General features: G+C 41.1%; 1 protein-coding gene across 2 annotated transcripts in view; it reads right to left on the reverse strand.

Moving 5' to 3' along the window:
* Positions 1-22955, reverse strand: part of GALNT7 (polypeptide N-acetylgalactosaminyltransferase 7) — a 147093-nt gene extending 124138 nt beyond the window's left edge. Inside the window, exon 1 of one of the 2 annotated variants that reach the window (XM_058308070.1) lies at positions 22739-22955. In XM_058308070.1, coding sequence (XP_058164053.1) covers positions 22739-22864 — 126 coding nt within the window. In that variant the 5' untranslated portion in view covers positions 22865-22955. The remainder of the gene's footprint in view (positions 1-22738) is intronic. The other variant, XM_058308133.2, reaches the window with a different exon arrangement.
* Between the last annotated feature and the right edge of the window lie 296 nt (positions 22956-23251).

Genomic DNA, 23251 nt, shown 5'->3' on the forward strand with positions numbered 1-23251 from the left:
GAAAATCTCAGCAAGGATATGGCTGAAATACAGAAAATCATAACGGATGGGGGAATGCTCATCAAATTCAAAACTCTGAAATAAGGACACTCAAAACAAGGAAAATTTTAAGGCAAATGAATAACACTTCTTTCACAGCAAGTGGAAAATATATGGCAACTTGTCATCTTAATTATTTCTCCCTCTCCCTTAAACTTGTAGTTTTTACTTCCTGCCCTCCCCTCCTCTCACATCACACCTACTCACGTTTCTCCCTCCGCCTGTCAAAGTTCTGCTATTGAAACTGATGCTCAAGAGTTCTTTTCCTCAGACCTGCCCTATTTGACTTCCAACGTACAATTCATATTATTTTAGTATTTAATATGCAAGTTTCTTCACATTTGCCTTAAACCACAAACTAGGCTGTGACGTCCTTGAGGACAGAAAGCGTATCTTAGTCATCTTTGTATCCCAACATAATGCAAGACACCTAAAAAGCCTCATTAAGTAGTTTGTTAAAATGAGTCACAGGCACTGAAAAGAAACAAATTCAAAAAAAGGCTCAAGGAAATTTATGTATAATAGTTTCGTAGAGGGTTTCTAAAGAAAAGAAAGGAAAACCTGGGCTGCATCCTTAGCCTATGAGGCTGAAAGCATAGAAAGCATGCTCTCGCATAAAAATGGTTTTGGTAGGGGTGTAAAACAGAATGCAAGGTCGAGTGGACCATGGGACTGCTTTGTATGCAAATAAGTGGCATTTGGAAAAGGAAATCTATTCTTGTCCAAATCAAGAAGTCCATAACATGTCCAGTCCAGCTCTACCCCTTCCATTTCTTTCACAGTACTATTTGGCTCAAAACCTTCCAATATGAACTCCTCAAAGAAAGATTTTATGTTCAGTAAAGTGCCGGGTATTAAACTATTATCTCTCAGCTCCAAACCTACTCTTCCATATTCCGCTTTGTGAAGCTGGGTCTGGAACTCTAGGCGTTACTCCTCTGCCAACTGTCTTCCTGTTAAGCCTCACCAACAGAGGGTACTAAAAGGAAGCAGAAAGGCTGGTGACAGAAGAGATTTGCTCTGTTTGCTGTCAAATCACACCAGTAGAGGAGACTGCGCCGTGGCACTTTGAAGTGATCCCAGACCCCAGCATTTATCCAGCTCCATCCCCACCACCTACTCCAGTCTCATTACATTCTAGAGATATGTTAGACCTCTACACCTCCAGAGGTCTGAACTCCAGCTAAGCTTCTAAATTCTGATAATCCCAACCTTCTCCTTTCATCCCCCTAGCCTAGAGGGGGTAGTTCTTCCTGCAATCACAATCTCTGTCTCCTCAATATTCCCATTTTGTTTTTTCTGTTCTATACATCCTGACCTACCTCTTAATGCTGTCAACGCGAATCCAAAGGCTTTGTCTACTCCTCCAATAACCAAAACCCTTCCCTTGGTCCCCTGACTGCTGCCAAAACAAAGGTGCATGAGAGTAACTTTGTGGTAAAACATATTTGCCCACTCTGAAAATTCCACAGTTCCTATACATTTCTGGTAGTGGATAAAGCATCTCACGTAAGGGAGTAGGGCTTGCTCCAATTGGCAGAAGAAAAGACAAGACACCATTTAAATCTATTAATGACTAAACAAACACAATGCAGAATTTTAATAGACCACCATAATTCAATTTGATACTAACTTATTGAACATCTATGTTTAAAAGCATTCTTAGAGATAAGAGGTGTGAAAGAGAGGCTGAAAACCTGGTTTTTGATGCAAGCTTGGGAGACAAGTTCAAAAAGACATTTGGAATCAAGAGTTAATTAAGAAATACAAAAAGTAACAAATTTTATGTTTGGGTAAGAAGATTAAACCTACACCAGATACCAATACCATGCTGGCCTTTCTAAGAGAAATTAGGTGGAACTACAAGTTGAACTGTAAGGGACTGCTTTTTAAAAAATATATTTCATTAGAGAGATTGTGAACTTACAAAACAATCATGAACATGTGTGGAATTCCCATACAACATCCCCCCACCAACACACTACATTGTTGTGGGACATTTGTTACAGATTATGAAATAATATCATCAGACTATTATCACTAACTATGGTATCTAGCATACATTTCTGACTCTTGCTTTTACAACAACTTTATCATAAATATAAAGTCTATGCGATTATGTTGTGGCAAAGACTACTATTCCTCCCAATATCCTTCCTCTCCTTCTCTCTTATTAAATCATTTCCCCACACACGCACACCAATTTTTAGCTAGGTATGTGGCCACCCAGCATAAACTTTCCAACTTCTCTCAAACTGACCACATTTTGACCAGTGAGATGTAGCTGAAAGTGATGGTTACAAATCAGAGAAGCAAATTCCCCTTTCTATTTCATTCCTTTCTATTGCTGGAAAATGGACAAAGTGGTGAAATTTTAGACCATGTAGGTGAGAACAAAATATGACAAAATAAGAAAGAAGAGGCATGATTCCCACTGAGGTCATCTGGATTATAATAAAGAGTTACCGTATCAGTTTGAGTATTTGCTTATGAGAAAAAAAAACAACCTTTTGGATTTCTTTCATAGTAGCTGAATATATATTCTAATTAATATAAGTGTCAACCATCTAGTTATTCCCCTCCTTAACAGTTATATAAAGCCAAAAGAGCCAACTGATAACTAAACAGTTTGTACACCTTTCAACTATTTCCACAGGAAGGCTGGGATGGCAGTACAAATAATCTGTTTTCCAGAAGGTACCATTCAAAGACTTCCAGAGGCATTTGTGGACACTGAATAGGGAGCGAAAATGTTCAAGACGAATGATGTTAATTTTGTACACAGAAGTTCCTTACTGCAAAAGAATATCTATGAATACTGTAGGGAAGTTCCAAAAGAAAAGGTGGTACCCTCAGTACAAACTTTATTAGACTCATTTTTAAGAGGCCTCCACAATCTTGCCTAAATAAAAAAATTTATCTGAAAAACCTGCATGATATGGCTTTGGTTTTATGAGTCTGAAAAATGTTTTCAAAAGAATCTACTTGGTTTGGGGGAAACTATTTTGATATTTTCATGGTATGAAATGAGTTTCCATAACTGAAATGCAATCTGTACACTGGAAATCTATCTAATTCTATTTGAATTAATATTGGTTATACTTAAAACCATTTAACTCACAACCAGAAGTTAAGGGATCCCTTATGTTAGAAATCCCTGTAGAAAAAAAATTCCTAAATATAAATATTTAGCAGATTCATCAGGCTCCCGAGGCAATGGATAAGATGTAGGTGAAGGTAAAGCAGGGGCTGTTTTAGGAAACCTATTTCAACTGATGAATAGAATTTTCTGTAATAGTGAAATACATTCTGTGTGTTAGAATTCACAATAGAACTGAAATAACTTTTGTCTGATGGTAGAGCAAGATCAGTGAGTTGTATCTAACTTGGAAAGCAATACGGGGAGCATGAGTGCTGACGTAAGTGCTTCGTAAAATGAATACGGGAGTTCCTGGAGCTGAAGGCTTGAGAATGAGTGTGGGTCTCACCAGGCAGGCAATGCATATTCATCAACTGCACGAAAGCTCCCAGAACAACCTGGACCTCTCTGCTTTGGGACAGAATAACCAGGGGCTAGTCAGCAGTGGACCGAGGTAGTAGCGTAGAACAGGGCCAGCCCACAAGGAGCTTGGTTAGGGAGCAACTGAGGCAACAGCTATGCTCTCTAGAGCCCTGGTAATAATCACATACCAAAAGGAGAACCCTTTCTGAGATGGGAGATAGCAGTATGGACTAAAGTGGCTAAAGAAAGGTTCAGAGAAGAGGTCGAATCTGGCGTGATCCTGAAGGAGGTTAACATTTAGACAGCTAGGGGATGTCAGGCCAAACCTGAACATGTAAGTAAGGAACCAAAGGCAGTGTTTTGCAAGCCACAAAGGCTAGATTCCTCCCTTGGAGACAGATCCATTCATTCACAGCACGAGCCAGGAATTATCACCCAGGTAACTCCCTTACTTTGATTCAGCTATTAGCAAACTGCTACCACAGAACACTAGATTTTCTTTGAAAATAGGATCTGTGACCAGGTCAGTTTGTGAAAGAGGAGTTAAAACACTCAAGGTTCTTTTCTCTAGGACTTCTCAGAGCTTTTAACCTACCAATGGGCACTGTCTATCTCTGAAAAGGTGAAACAACATGGAACATTTCTCAAGCTAGTGGTCCAGGAATCCTTTTTAAAGAATGCCTACTAACACCTCTTGGCTCACAGAACACAGGTCCAGCAGAGCTGCTCACTGGTATTAACGGTGCGTGAGAGGGTGGGCCCTGCAGTCTGTTTGGTTTGAATTCCGGTTCCTTTACCTACAGGGCCAAGTGACCTCGGGCAAGGGGTTTAACTTCCCTGAGCCTCAAATTTCCTGATCTGTGAAATGTCAAAGAGGATTAAATGGAGAATGTAAACATGTTTAGCAGAAGCCAGAAGGTGAGCGTGCAATAAAAGTTAGTTATTAGTATTCAATGCTCACCAATCAATACTTGATTGCATTGTACAATCAATACTAGAATTCAGCTCCCTAAGGGAGACAATATGGGACTCCACTGTATCACTATTTATCAATACAAATAAAATAAATGTGTGTAATTATGTATATTTATATATACACACAAAACATAAGGACAAAGAAGAGACCTATCACTGCACAGTGGAATGAGTGTAGCGCAACAATGTGACGCCTAAAAGAAAAGGCCTAACTTTCATTTTAAAAAGCTTATAATATGGAGAAAAATATTTGGGAAAATCCAGAAGTAGCTGAAGGGCATTGGTAGAAAGAAAGGAGAAATTATTCTTCACAACACAGAAACCAGAGGAACTAGATTACTAAATAAAATTAAGAAAACAATGCGTATACTAAACCTCATAATTAACCCCATGGCAGTGACTTCATTTTCTTTAAACTTACTTACTAAGCAGAAGTTTAAAAGCTTTAGAGTCTCATAGCTTTAGAGGGTTGAGCTACTACAACTCAAAATTACGTTGTGGATTTGACCGGGGTGGGGGGAAGAATAAGGAAGAGAGTGAAATAACTGACTTGCATAGAATTGTTGCTCTTTCAGTTTTGTTCTCCCTCAGATCCCTTCTGTTTTCTCCATTTGACTGGCCGTTTAACCAGCAAGCACCCAAAATTAGCTTATACAACAATCTACTAAACCGTCTTATAAAACATGGTAGTATACTACAAGTTTTTTTTTTAAAGGGGCAGGTGAAAAATAATTTTGCAAATGTGGTATACATGACAATTTAGGAGCTGTAATTCCCAGCAGATAGGTATTTCTTCTTTTATTTTTTAAATGTCCTCTTTCCTTAAATCATCTCAGTGATAAAATGACCAGATTTAATTAGGATAGTTTTACAAAGCAGTATAAATCCTGGAAAACTATATATATATATATATATATAAAATTAAAATATTTCTATAGTGAAATAAAAAGTTAATTCACAAAGTAGTGTATATACTCTGGTCTATATGTCTATATATATTTAACTTGGGGCAATGACTACATCAAACAGTTAATGGTACTTAGCTTTGGGTGGGGTAGATTATAAGTGATTTTTAGTTCCTTATTTGCTTTCATTTTTTAATTTTCTACACTGAACATACATTTGCATTCAGAACAAAAGAATATATTTTAAAAGTAAAGAAATGGTAGTATCTCCCTCTTTCCCCATTTTAGAGTATCAGTTCATTCTAAGGATATAACTTTCAAAGTGAAAGTCTAAAAGACTGGGAGATAAAACAATATCCAGTCCCTTATAATTCAAAATAGTGAATTTATTAACAATTTGCATTACTTCTTTTAAGCACCCTTGAAACTGTGTACAAATTATTATACTCATCCAAGAAGAAGGAAGAGAAGGGAGAAAGGGAAAACTCGCTGTCCTAGAAGCTCTCATAAACTGACCTAGTGGAACCACAAGAACACTACCATGAAGTAGATTTTATGTCCCCTTACCTGTCAAGGAAATGGAGACTCAGGGAAGTAAAGGCGTTTGGGCTATATCTCTAAAGCTATTAACGATGATTAGACCAGGATTTCAAGCCACGTCGGTGCCCATGTGTACTCTCTACTATGCAATGATGTCAGCTTTTATTTTTCATCTGCCAGTTTGTCCTTGGGGAGCTACATACTACACAGTAAGCTAAATTAAAAATCAATGTATTTTCTTCAGGTTATTTACCATTCCTGGGGACATCATGGTTACTAACCTGATCGTTTTTAAAAACAAAAAACATGTATGTGGTTTAGACTTCCTCATCCTTCCTGCTCCCTGACTCCAATACAGAAGACTGGCCTACACCGTCAGCCTGTACTACAGCCAAGCTCCTCCATTCAGGTGGCACGCACTTTTCTTCCTGCACCTTAAAGCTCACATTCCCTGCCCTAACTTAGTAAAGAATGCTATAATCAATTCGAATGTACCTTCCCAAGGAATCCTTTCAATCAATTATGGACTTGTTTGGAGTCTGCAAAATCCCAATGAGCCAGTGACAAGAAAACACCACTAGAATATCAGATTATTCTAAAACCATGAGATTGCTGAAGCTCTGGAACCTAAGCAGAGCTTATATCTCTTACTTGACTTGCATACAGTTCATATAAGACAACAGAAAATCACAGTTCTCACAACAGATGGTAGGCCATAAAGTTTATAAAAGGAAATAAAACTTTCCCAAGGACACAGAGTTAACCTCCACAACTTCCTGGTAACCAGGCCACGTATGAAAATTCTAAGTTCAATGTTCCTGAGCTGTAGGTCTTGACTGCTTGTGCTAAATATCAAATACATCTTATTTCATTATAGTGCCTGGGACAGGAAACATCTAAACAGTGTTACAAAATCATACAAATGCAATACCTGTATTCTTGTAAAATCAGGGAATATGCTCAGCAAAGTAAACTGTAGTGACCAGGATATAATTTATACTAGCTTTTTCCTCACCAAGATGAATTTTTCTACTTTTCTTTTTGCGACTTACAATCTTAATTTTCCCTAGAGTTGTCGTCACTCCATTTAAGTTAGACGTCTAAGAAACATTGTCTTTTAAAAGGTTCCCAGGGCCACTTGGGTGCACCATTCATTCTTTAAAAGTATTTGCTGTGTGTCTTGAATGCTGTTCCACACTTTCAAAGAACACTGAAGAGTATTCAGGCAAACTAAGCCTTCTCTGGACAAGGCAAAGGTGATTTCTGACCAATATCGAGCAGACTGAAATGCAACAGATTTCTCATGTTTTTGCTTTACCAAAACAGACATTTTTGCTTTGTTTGTTTACTTTTGGGGGTGTCATTCATTTACTACAGGTATGTTTTTAAAAGTACGCAATTGATATTCTAGATAAAAACAGATATGAATATTGGTACTGACCATGCAATTTAGGAAATAAGACAAATATAGATCTAAATAAAAAGCACTAGAAACAATCAGGAACATATCTTAATAAAGGACTGTAGGTTTTCTGATCTTTTTCACCACTTAAAAATGGTTATTAAGGAAAACTGTGACAAGTGAACCAACGCTTATGGTCAACCGGTGAGAGGTAGTAGGGATAACGAGTGTCCAACTTGCAAAATATTAATATTCCAAAGTGCCAACAGCACGGTTCCAAATTTGTTTTTAATAAATGAAGAAAATATTCCACCTAGTCATATAAAGTCTATTTCATCACTGCATACATGAGACCGTTTTAAATTAAGCCCATGCCCCCCCAGGAAAATCAGCTGTCCCATGAAAGAAAGAAGTCCTGTACAAGAAAACAAATCCCTAATGTGTCCCCCATTGCTAGTCAATCACCTGAGTCTTTAACTTTCAACATTTATCCCTCCCAAGCTATGTGGCATTTCACAGGATACTACAGCCTCTTAAAGTGCTTCTTAAAAAAGTGAGGCATGTGAGAGGAAGAGTGGGGAAGGGCTGCTCAGAGATCACACAGACTAAAGAAAAAGAAAAGGTTTATGATCTCTATGTTTGGAAATGAAATTTTATGTTTTCATTAGCCCTGACTCACCAAGAATTGCGAGTATGACAGAGGACTGTGCAGGCTTGGCTATCTTTAATTTAAAAGAATTAGGTACATTCAGAAAATGCAACCTTTCTCTCTCTGTTTGAAAATACAGAGTGAGCCGCTAGCATCATCATTCAGAAGCAATATGCTGTGTGCCCAAATGGCAGGATCGTTTTTTCTAGCTACCTTCTAGTAATCAATAAAATATATAACTGAAATTTTTAAACTTGAAGGAATAATTCTGACATTTAGCACCTGCTGCAACCCAAAGAAACTCACTAGCCATTCAGTAAGTGCTAGGCCTTGTCATCAGAGAAAGGAATCCTTTGTCCTAAGGGGGAAAAATAGTTAAATATATTAACGTTATTTTCATGGAGAATTGAAGGAAGAGCAGGAAAGGTAACAATTCATTAGAAAGCGAAAATACTGAGCAATATCTATTACCTTTGATACTACCTTTAGTCTCTAATTTTCCATAGCATTAAAAAAAAATCTATTCTTTAAATGTCACTTACAACTTCCTTTTAGCTACTCTTTCTGCATTTTATCAGTCCCGCTAAGTCATAAATCATTACACAAGACGTGTTTGCTTTTAAACACAAGCAACTGTTACATTAAGCCAAAGAAGATGTAAATCAGAACAAACGTTTCAAGCCCTTCACTTTATCTTCAGGAAGTGATTTTTGCCAACTATAACAAAGATTTTAACATTTACTTTTCTCTTAGTGTGACTAGTTAATTGAATAGAGAAAGAGGTCTCTTATGAAACATGACTGTACCACTGTGGAACAATTTATTAGACTCTGGCTGTGATTTGCTCAATTTAGTCACAGGTATAGGCTGCCCAAACAAAAGTGGCTGGCATTCTTCCTATGGTAGTAACTCATGCAAAGTAAAATGAAGCCATGTTTATTAAAGCCTTGCTCAGACTTTCAAAAAGGACACTGGGAAGAATAATCTGAGAGTAACCATGTAGTATATACACAAAAATATGCATGAATATTTTTGACCCATAATTCAGATGATAGCAGCAGTTCTTTTCTCAAGCTAAGAAAACCAAAGAATCTGGAAAAAGGCATGATATTTTTGGTTCTCATGTTTGCAAATTTCATATCTTGAAAGTTTTCAAAATTAACACCCAAGCTTACATATACTCTACGTTCATTTTAAAATAAGAGTGTTGTATGTGTCATGCTTTAGAGTCTAAATGTTTGCTACCAAAAGAGGAACAAAGGTTTCTTAGTTTCATAAAGAAAATTTAGTCCTTTAAAATACCAAGGTATCTGGAAATCACCCCTATTAGTATATTCTTAGAATAGAAAATTTTAGAAAATTATTTCCTAAAAGTATTTTTCTTTTTTACCACCCTAGACTGCACAATGATCTCCCTGGACTGTAAAAAAAATTATTTTAACTGAACCCCAGAATGGACGCCTTTTTCCCCAACCTTCTTTTACAAATGCTGGACTTGGAATTTCCTCTGAGCACTATCACTCAGGGAGCAACGGTTCATGAAAGTGTACATCTATATGTTCTCATTCTATCAATCTTTTGCTTAAAGATACTAAAATATAATTATATATGTTAAGTGATTAAAATTTTCACTTCCCAATCTTGACAGTGATCTTTTAGTTTCAAAACTAAACACTCTACCATCGTAGAAAAATCTGCATGTGTAAAGTAATATGATTCCAGTCATTTCTATTCCATTACTCTAAAAAAGCACTTTGAGCCATTTAGTCTGTACCATAATTGAGAGCTTACTTGTCAAAAATCTAATGGATTTTTAAAAATTCATTTTAGATCACCCTGGCAAGAGTTAGCAGAGTTTTGAACTGTGTTTTAAACGAGTTCTTTAAAAAAAAAAAGTTGTAAAATCCACAGACAAGCGTGCAAAGTAACAAATACTAAGACAGGCACAGCACACCCTGTAGTATTAATGATTAAACAGCTAATTTGTACTGATTAAATTTTAAGAAATATAATCATCAAATTGTCTAATAAGGATTGTATAGCAACATACCAATTGCCAGAAGAATTCAGGGGGAGGATTTACATCATCTCAAATGTGCAAAATTAAAACCTATATCTAGTAAGGCAAATACATTAGAAAATGCCAAAAACAACTTTTGAAATGTACCTTTGATTTAATAGGTAAATGGGCTGCTATTGACAAAGAACTCCAGGACAAAATAATATATTGATTACATAGTAAATTCTTTTAGGCAAATATTTCCCATCACAAAAATATTTTTTTTCATAGCAGTATTAAACAAACCCCACTAGATTGTTCCTGAGTTGTCTGTGAAATGTTGTAGAATGGACTATAAACAATTACAAATCATCATGCTCTTTTTAATTTTAATTTTTAATTTTTTTTAAAGAGGCACACAGAGATTGAACCCAGGACCTAGTATATAGTATATGGTAAGCAGGTACCAAACCACTGAGCAACACTGGCTGCCCCGCCCCCATGCTCTTTTTGATATTCAATATATGAACATCTTCATCCAGGTAACTTTGATACATTCTGGCAAAATGACACTTGCATGATTCATTTATGTGTATTGATAGTTTTGTGCCAGGTTTAGAAGGGTATTGTTTTTTTTACAACAATAGTTCCTCATAAAAATATATAAGATGGGAAGCGGACTTGGCCCAATGGATAGGGTATCCAGCTACCACATGGGAGGTCCAAGGTTTAACCCCGGGCCTCCTTGACCCGTGTGGAGCTGGCCCATGTGCAGTGCTGATGCGCGCAAGGAGTACTGTGCCACGTAGGTGTGCCCCACGCACAAGGAGTGTGCCCCGTGGGGAGAGCTGCCCAACGCGAAAGAAAGTGCAGCCTGCCCAGGAATGGTGCCACAAACACCGAGAGCTGACACAGCAAGATGACGCAACAAAAAGAAACACAGATTCCCGGTGCCACTGATAAGGATAGAAGTGGTCACACAGGAAATGGACACAGAGAAGAGACAACTGGGGGGGTTGGGGGGGGAAGGGGAGAGAAAAAATATATATATATAATAAATATTTACTTCAAATTCAACAGAATAAAAAACTTAAAGTGCAATAATAAATGCTGACCAACAAAGAACCTCCAGAACACTTCAAGCAGCATGACTCACGGACTTTTTTGCATTGTACAAATGTATCTTGTTCTATTTTTTTCTAGTTACGTTTTCTAAAGATTTATCAAAAAAGAAATTCTCAGAGAAGCGTAAGAGATATTCCACTTAGGCTGTTACTATATCATTTTTCAAAAGCATTACTACTTAAAATTCTGTAAAACTGTCCAAGTGTCTCTTATACTACATTAAGATTCTACTTTTTCCCCTTTATAGCCAGAATCAATGGGTTAGTTTTAAATCAATGGTTCCAGCAGAAGAAATGGCTGGGCATTTGCATAGTTGTAAAAACTACCTGCAAACCTTGCTCACCTTAAAGAGAGTACTTATCATAGGTTTTATGTGTGTGTGTTTTAATTAAAAGGAAAATCAGAAGTCAAAGATAAATATTTACAGGCAGTTTGATAAATAGAAATGTTGACATACCCAGCTTCTCATAAGAATGACAATAGTTTTGGCAGTTTCTTAGTTAGTGCCCATTTACTTAAGACATCCTTACTCTTTAATTAATACCAACTCTGTCTTTTTATAAGGTATGTGCAATACCAGTGAATACACAGCTTTCATAGTAAGTACTTTAATACTTAAAATACTAAAGCATATTATAAAATATTTTATAATGGTAAGAAGTATAAAGGCTAAAATTATGCTTAAGCCAGATAATCATTAAGCATGTAAGCTTACTGTTGAAGAGAATACTATAACTCTTGGGAACCAAATGTATTCCTAAACCCAGGGAATCAATAAAAATTAAAGATGAAAAAATGATTAGGTTATCTATTCTACTCTCATACAGAACTGTTCCCAAAAGTAAGTGATTTAATTTTAATTCATCCAGTTTAAAATATCCTTGGTAATAACAAACTCCAATTGCCTTGCTTAGAAGCCTATTAGTAGACTAGTTGGTATTGATATAATACTACAGTTAATTGTACCTTCTAGATTTTGGAAACTAGCTGCTCTGCAGCAATTCTGTAAACCTAATTAGATAATGCAAAGTCAATTTTTTCCTCAAGTTTCAGCATACCACCAGTTCTTACATTCGGTGAACTGAATCAGCTCTCCCCTATTGGCATGTTTAAATGCTTCTCAGGAACAACAGCTGAAAAAACGCTACAAAGGCTAGGGAGCCCAGAAAAGAATTTATAATGGAACAGAAATGAGAACATTTCTCATTTTGAAATATTCTGGATTCTTAGCAAATGAAGCAGCTTAAAGTTCTTCTTCCCTCTCCAAAAAGAATTAGGTCCTTGGTAATTGCAGTTCATGTTGCCTCAGCACTACTTTTAGAATCACAAGCTGAACTAGAATTAAATGGTATATCTCATTTTTTTAGAAAAAACTAAGATCATTGAAATGCTGAGCACACAGTTTAGCTATTATGTTTTTTCCTTTAAATGCACCTCAGCCAAATCAATGTATTAAAATTTAAACTGCCTGCTATCCTCAGTATAAAATTTCTTTTCCAACTTCAAATATTAAATGGCTTTTCAAGTTACTGGGTTTCAGACTAAAAGAATGCAAAAATGAGTAATACGTGTTATAATCATATAATATACATAATACACACTACTACTTAACATCACCACTATATGACTATGGTCCAACTAGAATATATAGACATATATGTCTACACACACACACACACACACACACAATGGAGAGGCACCTAATTAGGGCAGAGCAAATATAACCAAAAGGAGATTAGGTTCCTCTTTAACAAAATCCTTTCTCTTTCTATTCTGATGTTTCCCCACGTGAAGATGATTGTTTACCACCTGAACTTCTTCCTCATCTGAGCCAGTCTTCCTGGGTCAGTTTTTCAGAGATGCCAGTGAACATGCTACTGTAGTCCCTGTCTAAACAGAAGGACTACTGGGTAGTTTACCTGTCAGGTAATGCTTCCACCTTCACTTGCAGCATCCTTAATTCTGACCAGTTCTTTCACAAATATTGTAGCAGTTGAAACTGTTGATGACCTGGTTCTTGGGAGAAATAGTTTTTGCCCATGCTTTCTACGGAGATGCGTTCTCCAAACCATTTATGTCTACCCATGCCCTTCTTCCTTGCTCCCTCTGCAGGATCCATATGACATTGTTCATAGGGGTTTTTTTCCTACCCAGGTTTTTCTCCTCCATCCATACTTGCTCCCTTCATAAAACAGTCTGCTCCCAGAGCTTCAGCCATCACATTACCATCAATGATTTGTACTCTGTGAATCTAGTTCTGAGCTCTACCTACCTTCACCTGACTCATCCATGGTCCATAAAATACTGTATGCCCCAAACCAAGCATCTTTTCATTTTGTTTTGCAGCCCTCCAAGTCTTCACTTTCTCTAGACCAGTGCTCCTCAAAGTGTGGTTCCTGGACCAGTAGCTAACACTGCTGGGAACTTGGGAACTTGTTAAAAGTGCATACCTTCTGAATCAGAAACTCAGGGCATGAGGCTCAGCAGTCTGCATTTTAATACTTTTCCAAGTGATTCTCTTCTGCCTGCTGAATTTTAAAAAAGACTATCCCATTCCTTCTAAAGGTATCAGCATCCTTCTTTTCCCATTACATCACATATGATCCCTCCTCTCCCAGCTGCACTGGGTAATTCTACTTTATAGTATCTCTCTCTTCATATTCATCCCCTTGACCCCTCTCCAAGTTTAGGCCTCATTATCTCTTACAGAAACAACTCTGTCCTCACTGAAATCTATCCTACACCATGTTTCCAGATTATTCCTCATGTCACCCAGCTCTGACCATTCATAGCATTCCAAGTCTTTCATGATTTAGATTCTATTATCTTTCTAGCACACCCCCAATCCAATGTTGCAGCCATGCATTCCCCAGAATTTGCCACACTCTTTCATGCTTTTGTACATACTCTTCCTCGTCTTGGGATTATTCATTTGAGAAACAAGTACACATCCCTCCAACATGCCCTTTCTAAAATAAGTTCTCTGTCAGCACCTAGACCCTCACAGTAGATGCCCCTTTCCTTGTGATCCCACAGGACCCAGTGGACTTCGAGAATGGAGTTGTCGCGCCATACTGCAATTGTTCATATGTGCTTTTATGCTTTTTAATTTTTTATTAAAGATACTTAGATTATATAAATGCTACACAAAAAACATGGGGGGGGGGTTCCCATATTCCCTGTCCCTTACCCCTTGCACAATCCTCCTATGTCAACAACATCCTTCGTCAGCGTGGTACCCTTGCCACAATTAACAAGCGCATCTCGGAGCACTGCCACGAAGCATGGCCTACAATCTACATGTGGTTTACATTCTCTCCTGCACAACCCTGCAAGCTATGACAAGATATACAATGGCCTGCATCTGTCATGTACTCATCCTTTAGAACTTGGCTGAGCCATCACCTTCCCTGATCTTCCTTCCAGCCCAGCCTCTTTCATGTGAGGTTGCATAGTCTTCCCTGCATTTATCTCAATCTGAGTTTATCTTTCTATTGTCTACATATCCCTAACTTCGTATCAGATAGAGCCCTCTGGGTTAAGTTCTTTAACTTTAACAACTCTCTAATTCAAGTACATCTAAGCCCCACTTGAGAGATGAGGTCGCTGAGGTGAACTATTTGCCCAAGGTCATTCACTTAGTAAATGGTAGAACCAGGATTCAACTTCAGGCCTTCTGACTTCAGAGCTGCACTTTCTAACCCTACATTACAGCTTTTAACAAGAGAGGCAAACTCCTGTGGAGCTAGAATGGGGGGATAGGCAAAAGAAAGATAATTTCAGATAATTTCAGATTGTTATTATTATTATTTGCCACTGTATAATATGTCCAAGGCCTAGAGTAATGGATGGCACTTAGTAAACAATACATCTCTGAAATACTTTTAATGAAGTGAAGTGAATGAGTGAACCAAGAGTCGACGAGAAGATGCATGTCATCACTCCCTCAACTCCACTTCAAAAGCCTCCAGGAAGCTTTCTAGCTAATCAATAAATAAAACCACAACCTAGCTTGTTAGTCTGCTATTCAATCCCTTCAAACTGTGGTCCAAACATACTTATCCCAATCTTAAACTGCACAACTTTTCAGCAGCAAAACCAGACTTCTTTCTTGTCCCACCATATTCCTTTGGTCGAGAATGCTCTTCACTGCATCTGTCCCTGTCCAAATTCCACCGACTCACCAGGTCTAACCTAATATCACGCTCTTCCCTCTGAACACACCCCTCCTACGGCTCCGTAAAAACCTCCTTTATGACTGTTACATGTTTACACAGCTTATCTCCCTTATGAGAGATCAGAGTCCGTGCCCTTGTCATCTCCACATTTCTAGAACCTAGCCCAGTGCCTTGCAGGGAGAAAACACTCAATGCATGGTTTTGAGTAAATGGGTAGTTGTGGGTTAGGAGGCATAAAAAGGACAGTCTTTACATACCAAAAAAACTTTTGTTATTGTTATGGACTGCATCCACTTTGTGATTATTAGGTCAAGACCTGTGTAACATTATTATTTCATAACTCTGGATTCCCTCCATCAAAGGCATTAACATTTTACTTCTTCACGCATAAGAGTTTATTAAAACCTAAAGATGCAGGAGGTAGTAGATCTGAAGGTGAGATTTTACAAACATTTGAGAGCTGCTTAGGTAAGGTAATTCCTAAGAAATAAAGGAAATACAGTAATAGCTGCCTTCCCTAACATAGAGAAGGAGAAAAATAATAAAAGTTTAGGGGTATAAGTCATACAACTTGAGGCCTGTTAGTAATATTTATTAATGTGAAATATATAATCTCTTCTCTAGGGATTATCCTAGAAGAGAATTGGCCAAGCACACAAAGATGTACACTCAAGAATATTCAGAATCATTAAAAATTTTCACTATTAAAATATAAGGGTACCTAAATGTCCATGAACAAGACACCAGTTAAGTAAATGATGGCATATCCATATAAGAGAATGCTCTATAGTCATTAACAATTATGCTCAGTATAACTGTAATATGTATTTATACATATCCACATAGAGATATCTATTTAGCTATGCACTTAAATACTAACAGTATTCATCTTTGGCTGACTGAACTTGAGATGATTTTCACTTTTCCTTTGACTCCTCTATACTATTTGAATTTTTTAACAAAGAGTATCATCTTTCTAAAGAGTAAAGGTCTTTTTAAAGTTAGACTTGCCATGTATATAATATCGATACATCTCGTAACTCTTACAAAGACCTCTGTCCATATTGGTAATAGATATATCCTACTCATCTTTCCCTCACTTCACCATATATAAACTACAAACAACTATAAAATCATTCTTTTATGGCCTCAAGTTTTGTCCATTGTATTCTAGAAAATTTTAATTCTAAATTTAACTACTCTTCTTCTTTTGTCAGATTGTGCATTTATTCCTCAGGAAGGAGAATTAGAATCCAAAATATAAACAAAGACAATTATCTAGGTTGAAGTTGAAAAAACACAATTATTCTCCTGCATTCAGTAGCTATTCAAATCTTTCTTTTTTAAAAAAACTTGTAAGTTTACAAATGGCCCAAGCTCAGAAGTTTCATTTTCATTTATAATGCATTATTTTCTCTCTCCCACTTTCTCCAATGTATTATTGACTAATCTAATGTGGCTTATACAGAAACCTAAGTTGTGTCCCACACCCTGTCTGCCATTCCTCACAGTCAGCCTAAGTTACAACGTAGTAATATAAATGCAATTGATGGGAAGTGGAGGTGGCTCAAACGATTTGGTTCTCCTCTCCCATATAGGAGGTCCAGGGTTCAATTCCCAGGGCCTCCTGGTGAAGGCAAGCTGGCCTGCGCAGGATGTAGAGAGCTGGTGCAGCAAGATGACACAACAGAAAGAGACACAGAGGAGAGACAATAAGAGATGCAGTGGACCAGGGAGCTGAGGTGCGCAAGAGATTGGGCACCTCTCTCCCACTCCAGAAGGTCCCAGGATCAGTTCCCAGTGCCACCTAAAGAGAAGACAAGCAGACACAGAAGAACGCACTGTGAATGGACACAGAGAGCAGAGAGCAAGCATAAAACAGAGGGAGGGTGGGGGGGGAATAAATAAATCTTTAAAAATAAATAAAAAAACGCAAGTGCTGTTCAACAAAATTTTCATTCCCTCTTTACTAATAACTGTGCACTTCCCAAATGGCTATTCTAAACCTTCTCCACCCGCTAGTTTAGCTATTAACAAACATATCCTTGTGATAGCACTTATATTGTTTCTTTATACTGCTATTGAATTAAGAAAGAAGGGGGGGAAGTGGACTTGGCCCAGTGGTTAGGGCGTCCGTCTACCCCATGGGAGGTCCACAGTTCAAACCCCGGGACTCCTTGACCCGTGTGGAGCTGGCCCATGCGCAGTGCTGATGCGCGCAAGGAGTGCCCTACCACGCAGGGGTGTCCCCGCGTAGGGGAGCCCTACACACAAGGAGTGTGCCCGGTAAGGAGAGCCACCCAGAGTGAAAGAAAGTGCAGCCTGCCCAGGAACAGTGCCGTACACACGGAGAGCTGACACCACAAGAAGACGCAACAAAAAGAAACACAGATTTCCGTGCCTCTGACAACAACATAAGCAGAGAAAGAAGAACACACAGCAAATAGACGCAGAGAACAGACAACTGGGGCGGGGGGTGGGAAGGGGAGAGAAGTAAATAAAATAAATCTTTTAAAAAAAAAAGAAAGAAAGAAGGGGGGACAAGGAAGGGAGGGGAACCCAGGCTATACGAACATTGCATTTTTCCTTCAAGGAAGATGTCAGCTGGGAGAGCAGGAATGCTGCTTCAGGTACTCTCCCCTAAGGCCTGACTCGGAGGGTAGGTGAGGTGAAGGGGAGATAACCGGTGCATGCTTGATGGGAAACAATTCCACAGAACTGACATATACTGTGGAATTCTTAGGAATTCACCAAACAATTGCAAGATGCTCAGCTCTACAAGGGGGGGCATAAGTGAATAAATTTTACTTCAGCTTATTCGACAAAAATTTAAAACATGCCTCTGTGAGCCCAGCCAGAGTGCAGACTGGGTAGAGATACTCAATGAGCAGGAAACAGGAATCCTGCCTCCAAAGGGTTTATACTCTAGCCAGCAGCTCACAGCCTTGTTTGGTTTACAGGCACCTTACAGGAACATGAAAGCTTCAGAGAAATTAAAATGTACACAAACTTTTGCATTAATTTCAGGAAGTCTGTAAACTCCCAATTTCTTAGATTTGGTAATGTGGGATTATTTATTGCTAAGGGTACAAAAACAATTGATGTGGATCATTGACCATGAGGTACAGAGGTGCCCAGAGATGTACTTACCAAATGCAATGGCTGTGTCATGATGATGGGAGGGAGTGTTGCTGGGGGGGGAGAGGTGGGGTGGGGGTGGTAGGGTTCAATGGGACCTCATATATATATATTTTTTTAATGTAATATTATTACAAAGTCAATAAAAAAATTAAAAAAAAAAAAACAACAATTGAAAATAAAAACCAAACCTCAGGTAGGACACCTGGGAAACTGAGAGAACAGTGACCACTTAAGACACTACACGTTTGCTACTAAGTGATAGCTCCATCCCAAATAATATAAATGGACCTTCCATTTGAAATAAAAAACCCATGGTCAAGGGTAGGACTTTTCATGTCACAACCAATCATTACTGAGTAAGGCTGCTTGCCTGAGTCAGGGTAATCCATTCAGTCACTCAACCTCATTTAAGTGATTTTTCTTTCAAACCTGTTGTAACTTGATTAGGAGTGGCTCCAGAGTTAGTCCTACTGTGTACACCCTGAACCTAAACTGCATTAATGGCTTGATTAAAGTATGATTCATGCAGTTTTACAGGCAGTTTCTCACAAGTACTGAATTTGCTGTAATAGAGCCTCTGAACTTAAAGATTTGTCAAAATTGCCATTGCAAACCTTTATTTTCAAAGACTTACAATTCAACTTTATTACACTCACTTGGTGATAAAACCTGGGATAAGTGGTTTAAGTCTGGGAAATACTGTAATTTATTTAAGGGAACTTTCTGCACTTTATAAGTGCCAAACCGAAGGTCATAAATGCTGACCTTAACATGTCAAGAGGACAAAGACATAAAAAAAAAAAAAAGCCTTCCCATAATCATAAAATACAGCACAAGAATGTATTAATTTTCTCTTCAGAACTTTCAATGATGTAATAAATAATCTATCATCCTGGGCCTCCTTGACACCTTCTCCTTCAATCCACTTCTAATCACCGAATCCTGGTGCGCCTGCCTCTTTAATACTTGAATCAGTTTATCTTTCTCCATCTCCACTGCCACTTGGCCAAACCAAGCAACATCATGTCTCACCTGAACTGTTATAATGACATCCAACAGGACACCTGCTATCTGCTCTAGCTCTAGATCAATTTGAACTGTGCAACCAGTGATCTTTTCAAAACACAAATGTGACCATGCCCCTCTCTTAAAATCTTTCAACGGTTTCCCACTGCTCTTAAAACCTAAGCGCCAGCTGACCTTCGCAGGCTGGTCTCCACCAGACCCCTCATTCTCCATGCTCCAACTAAATGGCTCTTCTTCCACTTTTCCAGTTCACCATGCTATCTCTTCCTCAGACATTTGAAAATGTGGTTCCCTATTGGAGGTGCTTTTCCCCTACAAGATCAACAACTACTTTTTCAGCTCTCCAGATATCAATTCAAAAGCCATTTCTCAGGTAAGGTTTTTAGGACCCAGCTCCTCCATTTCCTTGCCCCCTATTGTTTTCCTTCATAGCATGTAGCACAATTTTTATTTATGTGTTTATGAAGTCTTGATTAACATGTCTTTCTCAGACCATAAGATTCATGAAGTTAGGGATAAGGAGTGCTTCTTCAGCTAGCCCTGTGCCTGATACACATTTGGCACTCAAAAATGTCTGTTGAGTAAAATCAGTGAAAAATCACGTAACTCAGAGTATAATCACAACAGTAAGGACATTTTTCACATCACTCACCTCAAGGAAGGGGCAAGAGACCCAGAGTTGGGAGAGAGAGAAGGACTGTGTTTCAACTGTCATGACCACGGATAATACTTTTTGCAATAGTGCCCTCCAAGAGTGGCCAGGACTAAAACCATGAAAAAGTCCAGGTGAGGATGGACTAAGTTCTAACAGACTTTAGCGGCTGGTATATTATATAATGAAAGACAGAAAACAGCACAGGGTGGAGACACAGTACAAGCTTGCTAGAGTACAGGCAGAACCTATATTTGGTAAACTGGATTGTCCTAAGCTTCTCAGGTTTATTAAAGGGATCCAAAAAGTCCATATGTGATCAGCATTAAAGGAGAGACAGGATGGAGGTGGTTGCAGTTAAAATCAAAGTAAAAGAACCAGAAGGGGAAGGGGAAACTCAGAAGTCAGAATCAAGTAATTTGCTCAGAATCTTCCCTATAGGAGATGTTCTTCCAGTGCTGCACTCTTAAGATGCTTTTGATTAAAGGGTGGCCGGTAGTGTCTTAGTGATGCTCTTATGATTTATAATCTATACCCTAAATTGTTTAGATTATCATTCGCCTGGAAGGATACTAAAAGGGTTTGAGTCTCCTGATTCACAAGCATGCTTTTTAATGTTAATTATGCTTGAAAGCCTCAAGTTAGCTTCTAACTTTGGCAAATTCTGGAAATTACACTGGATCAGCTGACAAACTTTATCAAACAAGTTGGATCGGAAATCAAAATGCCACCCCCTTAAACCATCATAAAATGGGCACGGCAGGTCCACACTTATCTACAGCAGCACTACTAAAACGGTATTTTCAAAAAGCTGGGAATTGCTGCTCTTCCTCCACACCCTCAAAGAGGACATCTGAACTGCAGGACATGAACACAGCACATTTTGTCAGTTTTACTTCAATTTCTCCTCTAGAAAATGGGAGTTTTAAAATTTCCGGTTTTCTGTTGTAAAAGGTCATTTGATGACCTATCACAAATATTCTCAAAAGCACTCTTCAGTGATTCTTTGTCAACAAATCATTTTGTAAGCAAAAGCACCAAAAGGTCACCACCCCTCCATGAGAGCTGAGGAACAAAAAACCCACAAACACACTGAAAAGGAAAACCTGGTACTTATTATTATTATTAACTTAGATGACCTCCTGTCCCATCCCCTCTACAGATACGATAAAGGCATTCCGCTGCAGTAAAGGCTTCTAATACTAAACCTGAGAGTAGGTCTAATCTCCTGATAGAGGCAAGAACACAAAAGGGGCTCTCCTTCCGGGGTTCTTACTCTCGAGAAAGGACGCCGCAAGCCTTCTCAGCCTCACTTTCTAATACTAACGTTTCTCAAGGAAAGTTAATACAAGAGCTAGAAGGTAAAGAATATTTGCAGAAGACAGTCTACAGCAGACCGTGACTCCTTCCCCCATGGCGCCTCAGCCCTGGGGAAGCACTCACGCCCTCTCCTTTCCTACCCTACCGACAGCTACGGTCCAGGGGGACACCCCAGGCTCGGAGCCCGGGGGAGAGGTGCCCGGGGCGCTGCAATGTTAGCGGGAGCCGAGCAGGCGGAGGGGCCGGGCCGGGCGCGGGGGTCGCGCCGCCACCCTGCGAAGGCGCAGTGCACGCGGCCCCTTCCCGGCGCAGCTCGCGGTTAACTAACGCTCAGAGGCGCCTGACTAAACCCTCCGTGTCAAAGCTAACCCTCGCGCCTCGGGCAGGAGACAAATGCGTCCCAGCGGAGCCGCCGGGAGCTCCGCGCCGGGCATCCCCCGGCGTCGGGAGGAGCGAGCAGGCGGCCAGCGCCGCCTCAACTTAAGTTTCCCGGCCTCGGCCGGGAGAAGAGGAACTCGCTCCACGCCCCCCAGACCGCTCCGGCTCCGGCGGGCGACCCCGGAAAGAAGGGCGGCGAGCGGGCGCAGGCGCCCCCCGCTCCTCCCCGTCCAGGGCGGCGAGAGGAAGCGGCGGTCCGGGGCGAGGCCTCAGCAGCTCATCCCACCCGAGCTCCCCGCCGCCCGAGCCGAGGGGAGGCGGCGCTCTCCGTCAGAGCTGGGGGCGGGGCGCCATCGTGCTCCCGCTCCCCCGGCGGGCGGGCGGCCTGGGGTAGCCCCGGCCGCGGAGCACCGCGGGCGGGCGGCGGCGGGAGCGGAGGCGAGGCTGGACCCCGGGGCCTGGCCCACCGGCCCGGCGGCGGCGGCGGCGGAAGTGGCATCCCGCCTCCTTCAGGCCTGCACGCGCCCACAGGCCGCAGCCTGGACCGACCCCACGGCCCCCCGCGTGTGTGCGCGGAGGTCCCGCCCGCCAAAGACTCGGGCGCTGGGCGGTCGCGGCCCCCGCTCCGCCCCGCGGTCCTGACACCTAAGCCCTGGGGTCCGCGGCCAAGCCGGGAGCGGGGACGCGCGGGAGGAAGAGGCGGCGAGGGGGCGGCGCCGGGGCCCCCGGGGGCGCGGAGCTCGGCGCCCACCACCGGCCCGCGCGGCGCCCGCACCACCTGCGGCGCGGAGGCGCCCCCGCCGCGCTCCGACCCCGCCGCCCCTGCCCCTGCCCCTGCCGCGCGCGCGCGCCAACCAAACAAGTTGCAGGTCGCCGCCGCCGGCGCGGGGCCGAGCGGGTCACTCACCCTCATCCTGCTCAGCGGGCTCGGCTCGTCGGGCCGCGGGGAGAGGGAGGACCAGAGGACCAGTAACCCCAGGAAGCTTCCCACCACCAGCAGGCTACGTAAGATGAACCCAATCTTCAGCCTCATCTTCCTCCGGCGGCGAGAGACACACGGCCCGGCGCAGCCGCCGCCACTGCTCTCCCCTCCCTCCTTCCCCCTCCACGGGCTCTCCTCCTCCTCCTCCTCCTCCTCCTCCTCCTCCTCTTCCCCCCCCCCCCCCCCCCCCACTCCTCAGCTCCGGCGACCGCCCTCTCCGCCGCCTGTCCTGTGCAGCTCCAGCTCCGGAACTACCCTCGGCGCTACCTTCCCCCGGGCTCGCCCCTGCGCCCCCTCCCCGCGGCCGGCCGGCCGGGACCGCGTTGCTTCGCCGCCCCCTCGTCGGCGACGGCCTCCGCAGAGCTCCGAGCGACCCCCAGGGCCTCGCTCTGCTGAGCTTCCTTTCCCACCAGCCTGCCCTCCCTCTCCCCTTGCAGA

This window comes from Dasypus novemcinctus, chromosome 1, assembly GCF_030445035.2.
Source record: "Dasypus novemcinctus isolate mDasNov1 chromosome 1, mDasNov1.1.hap2, whole genome shotgun sequence".
Taxonomy (NCBI): domain Eukaryota; kingdom Metazoa; phylum Chordata; class Mammalia; order Cingulata; family Dasypodidae; genus Dasypus; species Dasypus novemcinctus.